Genomic DNA, 18,558 nt, shown 5'->3' on the forward strand with positions numbered 1-18,558 from the left:
TTGGGGACAGGGGAAGATTCATGTGACCAAAGAAAGCTAAGACTTCACCACCACCTCCTGTCCTGGCCTTAATATACAGCAAGAATTTCCTTGCTGGATAAGACCAAGAGTCTATATACCTAAATAAACCCACACACCAGAGTATTTTCAGCAACCGGCTTTCCCTCCTCTGGGAAGTGAATGAGGCGATAAAAAAGATTTGTCTTGCTGCTGCTGACAGTAACTGTGGGGATAGGAGATTTGAAGCATCTGGCTCCTCATTCTTCAGCTCTCACCCTCTTTCTCCACTAGCAAATCCATTGCTTTTCTTTCCAGCTGGCTAGGAACTCCAGCAAATCTCTTAGAGAGACCAACGCTCCAACAGGCAAGCTCAGTCTGTGGCTGAGTTTTTACAAAGAGGCTGAGCAGTCGGTTAGCTGATTGCTATCCCTGACACTTATTTAAACATAGCTGCTGATCCTGAAGGGGAGATACCAAAGGGTGCCGGTCCCTTTGGGGCTGTAACTGTTGCTGGTTCTGTGAAGCTACTCCACCCAAACTCAAGACCACAGTTATCAGAATCAGGCATGTAAGGTTGTTGTCTGTATCCGATTGTTTCTCTGCTGATAGGCTTTTTGATGCAGCAGAAGTTTCCATGAGCAGGTGGTGATTTTCACCAATTCTCCTCCCATCTGCTTTTCTCTCCCCATGTTTTCCAAAACATTGAGAGACCTTACAGAGCAGCATGAGGAGGCACAGAAAAAAGGATTTTGTGTGTGTGCAAAAGTCACCTCCTTTTTGCTCACTTTATGTTCTACTGGATTAAGGAGATTTTCAATAGCAGGCCACAATATCATATGTTGTGTCTTCCACTGTTTGGATAATTCAAAATATTTCATTCTCATTGTTCTTCCTCTGTGAGCTGAGTGGACACATGTAGAACTGCCATAATGTAGGCAGCCTAGCAATTGTTTTGCTTTAAAGCACATGTATTTGGTTCAATACTGCCTTCAAATTCTTTTTAATGAAAATAAGGACTAGGTTTCCTGTCAGGGCTGTTTTATTTTATATTAAACCATATTTACTGTTGATTCGCTTTAGCAATGGTAGATTTATATATTTATTTTGCTCTTGAACAGCATTCCCCCCCAATGCACTTTGAGAATGCCAAATATAAAGGCAATTTCTGAAACACCAACAGCTATAACAATGCTTATAGCCTGAGAGAACCTCTCATTGTACAAAACTGAGCAATTATTACGAACAAAAATCTGATTTCTGCATACAACCCCAGGAGTCAAATGTGTTCCTGTTGAACTTTAATTAGGGCTACCTCACATGTTGCAAAAGGCTAATATGCAAGAAAAAGCACTTCCCTCTCCAATGATGAACCCAAATTAGCCAAATATGCGCTGCATTCTCAGCCTGGGGCACCTCTAATGTACACACAGTATATATAAAGTTTAAAAAGGTGATATGGCTCTCAGCCAACTATTTTTCTGATTTCCCCCCTAATGCCATTAGCATCCTGCCTAGGTGAAACAAATTTATTATGTTATCAGGACCCATGGCTCATCACAGTATTATGTTTTTAAAGTTTTATTTAGTGCTACTAGAGTGCACCATCCTTTAAAAGCATTCAAGATCCCTTTAAAAGCATGAAGATATTACATCTACAACATACATTTAAAAGTCAATTCCCCCCTAAAATTCTTCTTCTTAGGTAATTTGTTTGCAGTATTTGCTTTGTTCTGCCAAACAGTCCAGATGCAGAACAGCTGAAGTCTTCCTCTGTCTTCAATCCTAACATCCAAGGGCTTAAGACACCCCCAAATGTTTGCTAACAGTGAGCAGAACAAATGCTTTCTTTCAGTGCTATTTTCATGTGTGTCAGAACAGTTCAATGTGTATGCCACAATTGCTTTCTATTAAATAAGAACATTTATACACAGCCTAAATTTGCACATTTACTAGATTCATACCAATTCTCTAATACCACTTGTTAATTTATGAGGTAAGCAGGAACTTTTCAGAACTTGTTTTCAGCATGCTAGTGCATTAGAAACATCCTTCTAAATACTTCCATTAGATCAGCTGGGTATCAAAGCAAAATAAAACATTTAATGATCAGAAATGGTTTTTTACAAAGCCAAAGTTTTTAGTTTAGTGGTGGTATATTATACCGACAAGCAACAGAGTGCTGCTCTACAATTACAATCACCTTTTCCAGAAGAATAATTAAACAAAGATTAAAAAGCTGAAGTCACAAGTGGAGAGGAGACTGATTGATAAGACAGGGAGACCACCAATTTCAGCCAAAATTCTTTAAAAAGAACTTCACTCTTTGGGGAGCAGGGGATGAGCAATGTTAAAAGGCAAGCTTTTTTTATTATACTAGAATCAGAATAATCTTTATTTATTATTACTAGCCATATCAATAAAATAAAATAAAATAAAATACTTTTGACCGGTATTTGAAAACATGATCTAATTAGGGCCATGATTGTGCTAACATAGAAAAAATAATAAAACATATCTTGGGATAAGACATATCTTATTTAGAACACATTTATTTAAAATAAAATCCATCAGACTTCAATGGAATTTGTTTTCAAGTGTTCTTATGGTGTTTGCCTAGTAGCAGTCAGGCAATGTATTTATAAACTGCTTATAATATTTTAGAATCTTCACACTTTTCATTACCATTAGCCTCATTGTCACATTTGTAAATCAACAAGAATACGATGTGGGAAAACTGGAATAGCAACCACTTCTACATTCACATTTGTAACCATAGCAATTTTAATCCTTGTTACAGCAGTTATATGGCAAAACCCTTCAGCAGAGTTGTCAAAGTTCATTGGTTTTTGAGAGCATTCAAATGTAGTCAAAATAATTCTACAGACAGAAGCAAAGGCACACAGTCCTCAGTGCAAGTCCCTTTGAGAAGTGACAAGACTTTAAGAACAAGATCACAGCTATCATTCATTTCAAATTGAGTTTGTGCAGGATTTATCAGCAATCGGAAAATCACACTCTACACAGCAGATACAGATTTACAAAAGATGTTGCAATAGTTTATTTACATTTCAATATTGAAAAGCCCTGGCCTGTATAGACTTCCATGCTTCATTTATCTCTCTCTCTCTCTCTGATTAAGTATTTCATAAAGGGCCTGGGACAACGCACATCTATTTACACAGGAACATTCTAGGTGGCTGGCAAGGAGAAAACCATTACTGTAGATTCTAAACTTGCAGCTTTCACTTGCTGACCTACTGCCTGAATATGTGGACTTTTGAGTGGCCACACCCATCACCTTCTAAGAAACATTCTGGAGCAGCGTCGAGTAAAGAATTTTAGTGAACTGCAGAACAGCAACGTGTAAGGTGTACTGCACAACTACAGCCCCAAACCCTTTGTAAAACCCCAATATTCCTTCTTCGCGCTTTATGGTATTGATACAGTCTCTCATTCCTTCGTACTGGGTATTGATGGGGAGGACTTCGTATCCCAGGTCCGTATTGTCAATGATGGTGCGAGTCCCTTGGATATGAAGACGGTGCAAAACTGTCTCCAGAGGGTAGAGCATCACATCAGCGCAAAGGCTGGCAGCAAAGCTGGCAATAAGTTCCGGGAAATAAGCATCCAGCATGCTTTGCACAGAACTCGAGCTCTCAGGTGGAAGGCTGGGGGAGTTCTCTTTCTTGAGGAGGAGCAGAACTAACTTTTGAACAATGGAACTGATCACATAATGAAGAACTCCGTGTAGAACAGTCGGAAAGGCCAGGGCCAGGAGAGGGAGGAGCCGCTTGCTATGGGGCACTCCAAAGCCCATTGCTCTGCCTATGCCCTCTTTCAGACAATCCAAAATCCCAGGATTATCCCGAATGATTTCGCTCTGTGAAAAGAAAAGAAAAAGCACCACAGTGTTTCCAATGAATAAACGTCCAGAATTTGTGACTGCCATTTTTTTTTTACTTATAAACAAATTATGCATAACCAGCTTTAGCAACAGGATCATAATCCACATTTGCAGGGATACTCTCAGCATAGTCTCCCTGCAGCAAGAGGCATCAAAAAGGACAAGGAAGTGGGGGACTGACCACCCTTACCTCACTGGATCTGGCTGGGGAAATTAGTGTTGTGGAGTCGGATCTCCTTTATGAATATTTCTTGCCACTACAGTTTAGTGCAGTGGCAGGAGGCCCATTTTTCTGTATTAACACTTACCTCCCACCAGCACACACCCTAGACATGGTGGTTAAGATTTGGACCGACCTAACAAGTCTAGACAGCATCTTAAAAAGCAGAGACATCACCTTGCTGACAAAGGTCCGTATAGTTCAAGCTATGGTTTTCCCAGTAGTGATGTATGCAAGTGAGAGCTGGACCATAAAGAAGGCTGGTCGCTGAAGAATTGATGCTTTTGAATTATGGTGCTGGAGGAGACTCTTGAGAGTCCCATGGACTGTAAGAAGATCAAACCTATCCATTCTTAAGGAAATGAGCCCTGAGTGCTCACTGGAAGGACAGATCCTGAAGCTGAGGCAGTGCATAACCACACTCCCTTATCTCACTCATACGTAAATATACAGATACACGCTAACCTCTCCATATGTGTATTGAACAGAGCAAATTAGATTCCAAACAATTTAGGTCATTGGAAACAGTATGAACAAATGTTTTCTTGGAAACCTTAGGGGATTTGCCAATACGTTAGTAGGTGTTTCCAATTATATCTTTGTTAAATGGCAAAGGAAAGTAGCGGTTTGAAGCTATTCCCACCAAGCTGACATTATGCCTCTAAAAGATATCACACCCATTTTGGAAAAGGAAGGGAGAGGAGGGCTGTTTCCACCCACTAGCTTCCTTTGCTATTTTTTAAAAACGAACAAAGGGTTTCTTGAACTCTAAGGTAAAGGTAAAGGGACCCCTGACCATTAGATCAGTCGTGACCGACTCTGGGGTTGCAGCGCTCATCTCGCTTTACTTGCCGAGGGAGCCGGCGTACAGCTTCCGGGTCATGTGGCCAGCATGACTAAGCCACTTCTGGCAAACCAGAGCAGCACACAGAAACGCCATTTACCTTCCCGCTGGAGCGGTATCTATTTATCTACTTGCACTTTGAGGTGCTTTCGAACTGCTAGGTTGGCAGGAGCAGGGACCAAGCAACGGGAGCTCACCCCGTCACGGGGATTCAAACCGCCGACCTTCTGATCGGCAAGTCCTAGGCTCTGTGGTTTAACCCACAGCACCACCCGCGTCCCTGCGGCTGTATAAAACACAAACAGAAATTCACCAGTATTAATAATTCTTAAAATCCATGGTCAGGATCCCAAGACCTCGACAACGAGTTCTATGCATCTAAAGAGGCTATGAGCATTTATCAAACAACACCATGCCACATGAAGGGCTATTTTTAAAAACCAATAGGAGTTTTCCATGTGGCACAGGGGGCTGCAGAAAAGATAGAGCGTGTGGAACAAGTTGCACAGTTCTTGGTGTCCTGAGCTCCAATCCTGATCACAAGCATTTCTCATGATACCAAGAGCCATTTCACTCCTCGTTTAAGAGAATGCCAAGCAGAAAGAAATAAGCATGTGCAGGTTTTTAATTTCACGTTGTAGTAACAGGGAAGATGATTTTTCAAAATATGCAGGTGAAAACCTCAAAGGATATTTTGGAAGCATGAGGACACACACAGAGAGCTGCACTACTGTGGTTAATTGAACACAGAAATGAACCAAATCAGCTGCTCAATTTCATCCTATATTCTTCAAACCCCCAAGCCAAAAAATTTGAAGTAACTGGTGCGCCACCAAGTGGCTTGGGATGGCACAAACTGAAAAGCAGTAAACTAGAAAATAAACCTGCTGAGTGACGAAACGTGCAAGCCCAATCAAATTTGACAGGTAGTTCAATACATTAAGAGAGTTTTCCTCACCATACAGTTCAGATGTAATTCCCTGCCCATTGATACAGCTTTTGGCACCTTTGTGTTGGATTTTCCAGATCCAAATAAAACCATTTAAAGAAATTAGCTGAAATCAGTTCTTGAAAGATAGGAATTATTTGCTGTGAATTTAAAAATAACTAGTAATACAAACCATGATATTGCTGTGTATCAAATACTTTTAATAAAGCAGAATATCTCTTCTTCCAGGGACAATGCAAATAAAGACAGAATACCAAAGCTCAGGCCAGCTGATGCTAGGATACTTTCACCTATGATTCCCCAAATAATGTTACCTGACAGCAGACCAAAAGCATTTAACTTACCTGTACTGTTTCAATCAGACTTGCAGAATAAAAAGGCATTGCTATCAAGCAAGTCAGCCTAGAGGAAAGCACAAACAAACACTTATCATTTTAATAACGACATGGTTTTTTTTGCTACAGTTTCAAACAAACAGCCCAGTCAACAGTCCATCTAAACTAGGGATCAGCAAACTTTTTAAGCAGGGGGCCAGCCCACTGTCCCTCAGACCTTGTGGGGGGCTGGACTATACTTGGGAGGGGGGGAGAACAAATTCCTATGCCCCACAAATAACCCAGAGATGCATTTTAAATAAAAGAACACATTCTACTCCTGTAAAAACACGCTGATTCCTGGACCATCCGTGGGCCGGATTTAGAAGGCGATTGAGCTGGATCCAGCCACCGGGCCTTAGTTTGCCTACCCATGATCTAAACTGAGGCTTTAATTTAAATCAGTTTAGCCCTGTTTCTAAGATTTAAATTATTTGGCTTAGGTGGGGGAAGGTGCTGTTAAAATCCTCCTAACGGTAAGATGAATCCACATCCAAGATTAATTTAGTAGTTATGGATTCTTATGGCATTACTTCTCAATATGCATATTAAGTGAAATAGATCATATTTTATAAAACCATTGGTATGATATTTCTGTGCAAATTCATTAGTGGGAGCCTTACAGAAATGACAGTTCAATTCAAAGGCCTCATTTCTAGACATTAATGCAGCAATCTCCTTAGATGTACTCCTCGGAGCAAGATGGAGACACATGATAAGACTTACATATATAAAGATTAGGCAATTTGAGAGTCCTAAAATTTAACTCAATTTGAAGTTGTAGATTCAGGTGTGCTAATCATCTGCATACTATCCTTTGCTTTTTCCTGTAGGACTAATTGCAGTCATTAACAGTTGTCAACAGGTTTACCGTACACACTGAGTCCATCACCCATCTCCTACTACCCTTCAGCAAAAATCCCCACCCCACCCTCCCACTATATATAAGGGTCTGGTGATTTCTGTTTCAGTGTATCTGAAGAAGTGTGCATGCACAAGAAAGAACAAACTTAGTTAGTCTCTAAGGTGCTACTGGACAATTTTAATTTTTTTTATATATTTCAGTTTGCAGTTGACACACTTCAGATTGCTAAAAAAAAGTTATTGCCATGTTTCTGATTAATCTTCTTTTTTTTGCATATTTGCACTATTAAGTTGCTCTTGGTTCTTTCTTCAAGTAGTATAATAACATCCTTCTGTACTGAAAAAAATTGGGAGTAAATTTAACACATGTACGTACCCTTTCAGCATAAGATGTCCTCCTATCTGCTTGGGACTCCACTTATATGAAAGTTCTCTACAAAAAATAAAGTAGTAATTGGCAATAAATGGTTACTAACCAAAATTCAAGGCATAGATACTGGTCACTCCTTTATATCTTATGGTGAAGTGACTTGCACAACAGGCAACACAAAACAGCAACAGTCTGCTTGCGGAACAGACTTCTGCTCACGTGACGGATATTCTTCTCTTCTCCTGCCGGCAGCCCTCCCTGTGCAATGGCAAAAATCTGTTCCAGAGGGTGCAGGGGTGAAGGCAAAGTTGTTTGTGCAGGGTTGGATAGTGCTCATAATCTACAGGTTTTCAGAGACACCGGTGCCTACAAAGCTCTGCCTGAACAGTGCTATGCTATGCATTTCTACATCAGAGATTACACCGCATATAGGAAAGCCACTGCATGTACAGAACATTTCCCGCAAAAGAAGAAAATCTTTAATAAAAATACATTAAAAAAAGAAGAAGAAAGGAACAGAAGAACCTGTTTCTGGGCCTTTTTCAAGTTGAACTATGAAAGGCTACAGAACCTAAGAACTTTATTAAATTTAAATTTTGTAATATAGTGGTTTTGTTCCGTAAGTAATTTTTAACAGTTGTTTTGAATGACACCAAAACTATTAATACAGATTTCATAGATTTTTAAGACACTATCAGTGTTAGCACCAGGTACGATCTAAAGGCAAAATGTGTAGATCCTTATAACTATCTGGGCAACTGTGACTGGGGCGCAAGGGAAGGGAAGAAAATGGTTTGAGCAAACCTCTGCAAGGATATTTCTTTACCTATCAGTGGTAACAGGCATTTATACCTTTTTGAAGAGTTTTATAGCTTCCTACTGTGGATTCCTTTAAACCCAATCTAGTAAATTAGCAACTAGAACAGTGCAATGACTGTGTTTTACGGCTATCAGAATATTTTTCAATGCAAAGTTTTTATTGTATTGAGTTATTTTTATTCATTTTGCAATAATCAGTATGTCAATGAATCTTCCTTTACTAACTACTGGCTAGTTACATTTTAAATATTGCTTTATGTTCCTTGAGGTCATGCAGATCCCAGTAGTGACTCTCCAATACAGCGAAGCTCATACTCTCAAATGCTTTACATAGTTTGCAATGCCAATCTCCATTCTGTTATTTCAGTAGCAAAAAGGCAGCAGACTAGGATCTCTACTTTCGCTAAAAGACTACAGTTACTTTACTTTGGGCTTGCTCCTGGATTTCAAAATGCTACTGCCAAGATAACAAGCTTACTCTTTGAATGACACATAATCAGCTTGGATCTACTTAACAGCTAAAACAGCTCATCTTAACTGGAAGAGACACTGGACAACAGGAAAAAAAACTACTAAGAAATGGTATCAGCTGCTCAAGGTCAAATAGTCTTCAATCTGGAAACATAGGGAGCATCTGATACTCTTGAGGTGTATTTAGCTTCCAATAGGAGAGGAAAGCAAGTGTTGAAAAAGAGCTCTAATTCACAGGAAGACTCAGTTACTGTTTATACAATTAACACCCCACCAGAAATATATCCAGTTTCTTAAAGAGGTACACAGATCAGTTTACAGTGCACTCCTAACCGTGCCTGTTCAAAAGTCAGCTCCACTAAATTCAGTGGAGCTTACTCTCAAGATTGGGACCAGATAATGGGTCTACTGAAGACATCATAGTCTAATTTTGGGGCTCTTTAGCAACCATCTTCTATAGGCCCATATTTACTAATGGCAAACGTATCCCACAGCTTCTTGGCAGTTGATCTCACCCATGTCATCATGCTCATTTCCTTTCCTGCTCTTTATGCCACTATTTTCAACAATGCCTTCTATAATTCTACAAGGAGGTTCTACTATTATTCCAGGGATATTCCCAAGTATAAGATATCATCACCTCTGGCCATTCAGATCTGCCACAACAGGACTAATTCAAGCCAGCTTTTATATGTTCTTGGAAACCCAAGACTTTAAACAGAATCGCAATGCCACGTTCTTGGCACAAAACAGGTAACTAAGCATATTCCGCTGCACAGTTCTACTAAGGCAAACGTTGCAGCAGTTGGTCAGACTTAAGGTGGGTGGATGAAATCCATCAGTGTCTGTCCACTAATAGAACAGATACTGTTGGCAGAACTGTGCACCTTCCAGAGGGTTGGAACAAATACTGCCTGGAGAAGAAAGGGGGTTGCTGAGGGAAGAGAGGAAGGAAAAGGAAAAGGCTGCTGTGTGAGTGGAAGTCCACTTGCGTGACATTAAGAACATAAAAAGAGAGATGCTTGATCAGGCCAGAGGCCCTTCTAGTCCAACATATCATTTTCGCAGTGGCCAGTCAGATGCCTATTGGAAGCATAGAATCATAGAGTTGGAATAGACCACAAGGGCCATCGATGGGATCTGACTGCAGTGTCGCCCATTGAGTTTTAATTTAAACTGATGCAATCAACTTCTGAGACGATCCCAAAGAGATATGACGGACAAATACTGCCTTTACTTAACGTAAGAGAAAAATGAGAATTACCTGGGCAAGGGTGTGAATTCACTGATGATGCCCTCTGCTCCAAGGGTTATGCCTTGAACAATGAAAGTGCTCCCCATTCCTTTCCAAAGAGCTCTGGGCCCCTGAAATTTAAAACGATAGCTTGAAGAAAATATCTACATAATCTAACCCAGTATTTGATGTTTTCCTGCAACTAGTATTTCTATACAGTGACTTCTATGTGTATCTGCATTCATCATCTGCCATATTTTTATACTGGCCAACTGCATTTGGGGGACAGGGGTAGGAATCAGACTTAAAGTAGTATATAACTGGTAGTTTTATTTCATTTCTCTTTAAACAAATCTATAGACACCAAATACCTACCTGGGCCTTATTGATGCTATACATAATGTTGACAATTGTAAATGGAGTGAGATGATAATTCCTGGCATGGTAATTAACCTGCAAAAACAAACATACATACATACAGCTACAAACATTTGTAAATGGTATAATTAACATGTTATAACAACATATTGTAATTGACTCCACAACACTATCTCAATTGTTTTTCTAAAGACTTACAGGATCACTCAAATACAATCCATGCTGAAGTGCTATCCAAATATCATATTTTAACTGCAACTTGAAGGAAGTGTCTAATCCAGGAGAGGGTAACATGTTAGACTGTAAATCCCATTATCCTTGCCCACTGGCAGGAGTTGGAGTCCACATTTGGAGAGCCACTAGTTAGCCAATCAAATCCAGTATTTTCTGTGACATTAAAATTAAATGGGCTGTATCCAAAGATAGTCATACACCAGATAGATCCATTGAAATTAGTGCATATGACAAATGTAGTCCCAATAATTTCATTAGGTCTACTGTGAGTAGAACTTAGTTGGATACTAAAAGCACAAGCCTATCCATGTTTACTTGGCAGTAAATCCCATTTCTGTTCAATGGTGCTTACTCACAGAAGCATATGCTTAGGACTGCAGTGTAAGTGAGGCTAACAAGACACATTTGAGAGAGCAACTCACAACAACTTACCTGGCACTGTCGACGCAGAACAATGCAAGGATGAGCCAGCACATTTTCTGTAAACAAACTTTGGAAAAACAATTATGTTAAACACAGAAGTTTCTCCCACTTATTACTATTTATTTCATTTATGAACGGCTTCCTATGAAGCACCTCAAAGCAATTTCACAATAAAATAAAACATACATGAAACAACTGCATATATAAAAACCACTATGTATATAAAAAATAATTTTAAATTCAGTACAGCTACCAACTGGGATCTCTACTTAGCTTGTCAAAAGAAGCAAGTCTTCAAAAGATGCGGAAAAGACAATTGAGATGGCACACTAAACAAGTATTATTATCTTGTTTTAGTAATCAACATAACTCTGAAGTGTTATTAAGTTACAAAATGTTATTAAAATGCTTTGGTACTCTAAAGCAAGGTGGTTATCTATCAGAATAATTTGTATAATAGCAAGAACTAAAAAGATAAACTTTACAGAATATCTTGAAATCACTCAGATCTCATGAGGTTGGATGCAGACTTGCCCTTTCATTCACGGAAGGGATTTTTTATCAGTGGCCTGATGGAGAAACAAGAGAAGTAGATCTTTGCTAAATTTCCCTTCCTCCTCTAGTCCACAGTGCTATCTCCCATGGTGTTCCAGAGGGTCCCACAATCCTCCGAAATAGGTTTTCAGGGGGCTATGGGAGGCTGCAGGGCAAACCATGGAAAAGAGCATCCCACTTTCTACCAAAAGAAGGGTCAAGTTAGCAGAGTTCTGTTCCTGGCAAGTCTGGATCCAACCCTCCAAGTTCACTCACAACTTTTTATAACTAGCATCTATGAGCTGCCCAAGCAGCTGAGACAACTTATAACAACACTGATACAATAAGTCATGAAATTTAAACAGCCTAAAACCTCATTTAAAGCATTCCACTGATCAAAACAGAAATAAAAATGTATATGTCTGAATAATAATAATAATAATAATAATAATAATAATAATAATAATACTCCTTGCATCTGGCTGGGGTAATAGGCAAGGGGGAAGGAAAATAGTAAAGGCAGCAGCACACCCAACAGCAGCAATACGAGCTACAAAACAGAACAGCTGGACTATACAAATCTACCCAACGTCAGCAAAAATGTTTTGAAAGAAAGTTGTTAAAAGCTGGTGGAAGACAAATTAAAGGCATGGCTAGGTGGGCTTCCTTGGCAATTAATTCCACTGTGTGGAGCATGGATGGGAAAGGACTTTCCCCTTCTTCATACATCTTTTGGGGGCAAGGGCAAAGCATGCCTCTTTCTCCATTCTCAAGGTATGCTGAACTCAGGTTATTCAGGACTTTAGAAAAGATCGCCGACACCTTGAATTGGGTCTAGAAGCAAATAGGAAGCAAATGCAACCAAGTTAGAGCTCTCTATATAGCCTGGTCTTATCAATAAGATGAGCCACATAAGTCTGCATTAGATTGAGCTTTCAATCCATTTCCAAGAGTATCTCCAATGTGGTGCATATAGTTGCAGTAATTTAGACAGGAAGTTAACAGTGCTTGGATAGTGGTGGCCAGATCCTTATCTGAGAGGAAGGGCATGAGTTCACCAACTGAAGCTCATAAAAAGCTCTCCTTGCCACTGTTATCACCCGAACACCAAGCAGCACACCCTAACACATAGTTCTGCCGCTGTAGCAGCTATTTAGTACAGAAGCCAAACAGTAGAGCCAAGTCTTCACAATATTTACTATAAAGGTAAAGGGACCCCTGACCATTAGGTCCAATCGCGTACGACTCTGGGGTTGTGGCGCTCATCTCGCTTTATTGGCCGAGGGAGCCGGCGTTCAGCTTCCGGGTCATGTGGCCAGCATGACTAAGCCGCTTCTGGCGAACCAGAGCAGCGCACGGAAACACCGTTTACCTTCCCACCAGAGTGGTACCTATTTATCTACTTGCACTTTGACGTGCTTTCGAACTGCTAGGTTGGCAGGAGAAGGGACCGAGCAACGGGAGCTCTCCCCGTCGTGGGGATTCGAACCGCCGACCTTCTGATCGGCAAGTCCTAAGCTCTGTGGTTTAACCCACAGGGCCACCCGCGTCCCCAATATTTACTATGCAAAACCCAAATCTGACAGATACACGTGGCTTGAGCTTGGACCTAGAGAAGATTCTGATGACGTGACACATTCATTTCCCATGCAGCCTGCGGCAGTTATACAATAAGTTATAAAGAGGAAACAAACAAATTAGCAGGAAACATTTAAGGCCTGGAGAGCAGACATTTTACATTAGGATCCGTTGCCGAAGCTTCATCAGTCACCCCTGCCCCTGAGAAGAACCAAGACCTGCGGAATGCCTTGACCAGTAGGGATCAAAACATCTTGTGTTACCTGATGCTGGTTGCTAGGCAGCACACTTTAAGGGGGAGGAGCTACTCTCCCTTAAGGTAATAGTAGAATCTTCAGGGGCAGCAGTTTAAACAGCCACAATGATAGTGGGCAACTGGAAAGGCCCACCTCAGAGTGCTTGGTTTGCCAAGCTTTGCCAAAGAGGGAATTCTCCCGAGTTTTATTCACCAAATAACCAAAAATCCCCATACAATGAAAGAATTCTGTGTCACAGTTCTATTGGACCAATATACTGGGTCATTTGTAACTGCGTTTCAAATGAATGATACTGTTCTTGTTTGTACAGAAAATTCTGGCTCTATTTAGAGCTATACCGCCAAAGAAATAGAGTTATATAACATTGCAACTTTCTGTCCTTGTGCTTCATACAGCTGTCAAGTTTAGTTAGGGGAAGCGCATGGGGAGCCAACTTGAGAATCGTGGCAGAAAACTTATGCTAAATCTGGCTGAGCACACCATATAGCTTATTTGCAGGCCTATGAGGAGGTGGTGGTGGCAGTGGCAGCAAATAACTTTTTTCTCACCCTCCATTGAATTGAGAAGGGTCAATTAAGCCCTAAGGTAGAGTCTCTGGAATGTAAACCAACAGTGGTTCACTGCAATGCCTCTGCCAGATGCTTTGCTAATAAAAGTTGCTCACATTTGGTCTGACTTAGACACAGTCATTAGGGGAGACTCTAAACCGCAAGCATCAGATTCAACTGCATGTCACTACTGCTTGGATCATTTTGTTCTACCCTCCCTGTAAAAGCAACATGAACTCTGGCCATTAAAGTCTTTTGCTTGTGGAAAAGAAAGCCTTTAATGCTTCTTTTCAGGAAAGTGAGCTTCCTCCAGTTCCGAACAAAGTCTTGTGGCACCTTAAAGACTAAGTTATAATTGTTTAATCTTTTGTGATCATGGCTACAAATTTGCTTCTGTACTCATTTCAATGCACTGGCTTTCATTTATAAAGCCTTACTGAAACCCTCATATGATAATTACTCTCCCCGCCTCCTATATAAGCCCACTTGTCTGACATGAACAAGTTGTAAGGCTTTGCTTCCTTTATAAGAAGTGTAACTAGTGATAGCTCAGAATAGAAATGTTGTACTTCCAAGTTATGGAACTTTCTTTCAGTACAGGTTAGGACAACTACCCCATACCTTTCTTCTTGTAAGAGCTGCAACACCTTTTTAAAAAAGTTACCTTTTGGCTGAACTCTTTCGATGGCTACTGAGTTTGATAACTGGATGTTACTGATATTGCCTTTGTATTACAGTATTTGTTACTTGCTTGTAAACCACTTTGGAAAGTATATAAATATTGTAATGAATACATTTTTGAAAGGTGGTAGAAAACTCTGCTTACGCTGAATGAAAATATTAAAGCATTTAGTTGCATGTGCCACCTTAACACACATACAGAGATATGGATTTGGAGAAAGTAGTTTTGTGTTTATTAAAAATGCTATGAATTACATAATTGTGATATTACCTTGCCAAGCCAATCCCAAAGCCTGCAAATCTATTCAACTGTTCTGAAAGACAGAAAGACAACACAAACAACTGTTAGTTTTAATCAGCTACATAACAAAACACAGGGAGAAGGACCCTATCCAAAATTTGCATTAGCCTGGTAAAGGCACAAATACACACACATAGATATTTACAAAATATAATAAATGAATAACTGATTGCCTTAAATTTCTCAAGTAAGCTAATATAATTTGTTCTAAAAAGGTAAAGGACCGCTGACAGTTAAGTCCAGTCACGAATGACTCTGGAGTTGCGGTGCTTATCTTGCTTTACTGGCTGAGGGAGCCAACATTTGTCTGCAGACAGTTTTTCCGGGTCATGTGGCCAGCATGACTAAGCCGCTTCTGGTGAAACCAGAGCAGCGCACAGAAACGCCATTTACCTTCCCACCGGAGCAGTACCTATTTATCTACTTGCACTCTGATGTGCTTTTGAACTGCTAGGTTGGCAGGAGCAGGGACCGAGCAATGGGAGCTCACCCTGTTACGGGATATGAACTGCTGACCTTCCAATGGGCAAGCCCTAGGCTCAGTGGTTTAGACCATAGCACCACCCACGTCCCTATAATTTGTTCTAGTCTATGACAAATTTGGGACATACATTTGCTTAATTACACTCTCACTGAGCCATGATCCTTATTTGGTGACCTTGGGCCAACATTTCCTGGTTGGAGACATAATTAGAGATATAAATAGACCTAGCACCATAGGGTCAACACTGCTGGACAGCTGCCAAGACCACAGTACCTTTACCCAGCTTCCCAAACAGAAAGGTGTCAAAAAGCAATAAGAAGTAACAGCCTCTACTTACAACTACCACTTGCCTAGTTCTTTGTGGTTGCACCACTGAGAGGTGTGGGATGAGTGATTATGCAAAGACTTCAGAGCATCTACCTCCACATCTCGCTTATTGTCATTCTCTCTCTAGCCTGTGTGGCAAGAAATATTGGGCCTACAGGAGACAAACCACAGGTGGGCCCAACCCCCACTGCTGTATCACCCAGAGGAAAAGTATAGGTAAGTGAGTGGACTAGCTGCTTTTCTGAGCAGCATTTGGGTGGGGTGGAGAATATATTGTTATAATAATAATAATAATAAATTTTATTTATATCCTGCCCTCCCCAGCCGAAGCCGGGCTCAGGGCGGCTAACAACAATAAAACAGTACAAAAGTACAGCATAAACAACATTCTAAAATCATTCATTATAAAAATTAATTAATTCAAGCCACTAGCAACCATTGGGCCAGAGCTCTGCGAAGATTGCCGAGGGAGGGAGTCAGGCTGTGCCCTGGCCAAAGGCCTGGTGGAACAGCTCTGTCTTGAAGGCCCTGCGGAAAGATGTCAAGTCCCGCAGGGCCCTAGTCTCTTGTGACAGAGTGTTCCACCAGATTGGAGCCACAGCTGAAAAAGCCCTAGCTTTTTATAGATTGCTAATGTTTCCCTAACAGGCACTATTTTTTCTAGAGAGTAAAAGGAACACGTACCACTTAAGAAAAGAAAAAACTGGTTCTACAGAGACCGGCTTGCAAAAATTGGGTAAAGGGAAGGGATTGTACAACATCCTGAGCTCTTAGTGAACAACAGGTTGGAAGAACACTTGTTCTGGGACTCACACTGATTGCTTAAAAAACTCCAAATCGAAATACAGTATGAACCAACCGTAAGGAGGAAGAAAATGAAAAAGCCTACAGTACTAAGCATGCCTCTGGCTCATCACGCTAGGAAGAGCTTCACTTGCAATCCAGCACCCTCGGAACAGTCCGCACTCCAAAGAATGCAGAGCACCAAACTGTTGCGGGCCCAAAATTTGCCAGAAAGAAGGGAATTCGCCTGTACTACAGGCGAACAAAAACGTATAGGAGCGTAAGAATCTGCACGTTGGCCTTTGCAATCGTGGCCTTTTGCAAGCAGAAAAGGCGATTTTTTTTTGGGTGGGGGGACATCCAGGGTGGGAAGCAAGAATATATGCGACCCACGGAAGATGCTGGGCTCTCCTGGGCCCCTTGGTTTTGGGGCCCAGGCCCCGTTTAACCGACGCCTGCCTCTCTTCCTCCCCGTTATACGCACCGGAGCCGGCGGCCACGCTGCCCGCGTAAGAGTCCTCGTTGAAGCCGGCCGCCCCCAGCGGGGTCCCTGCGGCGAACTGCGGGGTCTTCTCCCCCCAGTGGAGGTTGCGGCTGCCGGGGATGTCCGGCGGGCTGCTGACCCAGTGGCCGAGGTCCGGCTTGGCCACGAAGCCCCCCGGCTCCTCTCGGCCGCCCCGGTAGCCCAGGCCGTCGAAGCCCTCGGGGCGCCGCGGATGCATCGGGCCACAAGCGAGGAGAGAGCCGGGAGACCCAGGAACGTCAAGCGGCTTTGACAGCAACAACAGGGAAGACCTCGCCGCTGCGCCCTCAGGTTCCCCCACCAGGCTTCACTTCCGGGTACCAACCGGAAGCAAACCCCGCCGGCCTGAAGCATACTCGTCTCCATGGAGGGTCATGTGACACGGGCTGGTTCCCGCCCCTAAGCCTGATGTTATTGGGGGGCGGGGCTCGTTTTGCCAGCCCGCTTCCTGCTAACCTAGAGAGATAAGAAAAATAGACTGTTTGGTTGTCCCTATGAAGGGACAGGCTACACCTATATTCTCCATATTTACTGGGGAAAGTTGTTTTTAAATCCACCAGACAATATTAGGACCAACCAAAATATTTTTGTTATTCATTTATTTATTTAATTTGTATACCGTCCAAACCCACAGGTCTCACCTGCTGGAAATGTAAAGAAAAAAAGAAGGTACCTTTTACCATATGTGGCAGTAAAGGTAAAGGGACCCCGAGCATTAGGTCCAGTCGTGACCGACTCTGGGGTTGCGGCGCTCATCTCGCTTTATTGGCCGAGGGAGCCGGCGTACAGCTTCCGGGTCATGTGGCCAGCATGACTAAGCTGCTTCTGGCGAACCAGAGCAGCACACGGAAACGCCATTTACCTTCCCGCCGGAGCGGTATTTATTTATCTACTTGCACTTTGACGTGCTTTCGAACTGCTAGGTTGGCAGGAGCAGGGACCGAGCAACGGGAGCTCACCCCGTCACGGGGATTTGAACCGCCGACCTTCTGATCGGCAAGTCCTAGGCTCTGTGTAAACCACCAGCGCCACCCACGTCCCCTATGTGGCAGTAGTGTAAGGTAATAAAAGCATTCTGGGAAATGAAATATAATGAACTGGAAAAAAAATGTTTAACTTTTGTTAAAAAAACAAGGAAGCCTTTTTATTAGGAATTGTAGGTACCGACATCCCAAAGGAGCAGACTTTTTATGTATGTGACAACAGCTGCATGGATGCTCCTAGCCCAGAGATGGAAAGAAGAAAGAGTCCCTACCAGAGAGGAATGGCAAAGCAAGCTGTTGGACTACACAGAAATGGCAAAACTGACTGGAAAACTCAGGAACCAAGAAGACAAAAAACTTCAAGAAAGAATGGGGGAAATTTATAATTTATTTAGGAGACCAGTGTAAGCAGATGAAAACATTAGCAGGATTCTAATAACGCTTGTCATGTAACAAACACTGTGGACAATATGGA

At 41.8% G+C, this 18,558-nt stretch overlaps 1 protein-coding gene across 1 annotated transcript; it reads right to left on the minus strand.

Moving 5' to 3' along the window:
* Positions 1–2,529: 2,529 nt before the first annotated feature.
* SLC25A46 (solute carrier family 25 member 46) lies at positions 2,530–17,434 on the minus strand. The gene is made up of 8 exons (XM_028748856.2): positions 17,062–17,434; positions 14,954–14,996; positions 11,094–11,151; positions 10,425–10,502; positions 10,080–10,180; positions 7,532–7,588; positions 6,262–6,319; positions 2,530–3,880 (listed from the first exon to the last, which is right to left on the minus strand). Exons 1-8 carry the CDS (start codon positions 17,297–17,299, stop codon positions 3,302–3,304), a joined length of 1,212 nt encoding a protein of 403 aa, XP_028604689.2. The 5' UTR covers positions 17,300–17,434; the 3' UTR covers positions 2,530–3,301.
* Between the last annotated feature and the right edge of the window lie 1,124 nt (positions 17,435–18,558).

This window comes from Podarcis muralis, chromosome 11, assembly GCF_964188315.1.
Source record: "Podarcis muralis chromosome 11, rPodMur119.hap1.1, whole genome shotgun sequence".
NCBI lineage: Eukaryota > Metazoa > Chordata > Lepidosauria > Squamata > Lacertidae > Podarcis > Podarcis muralis.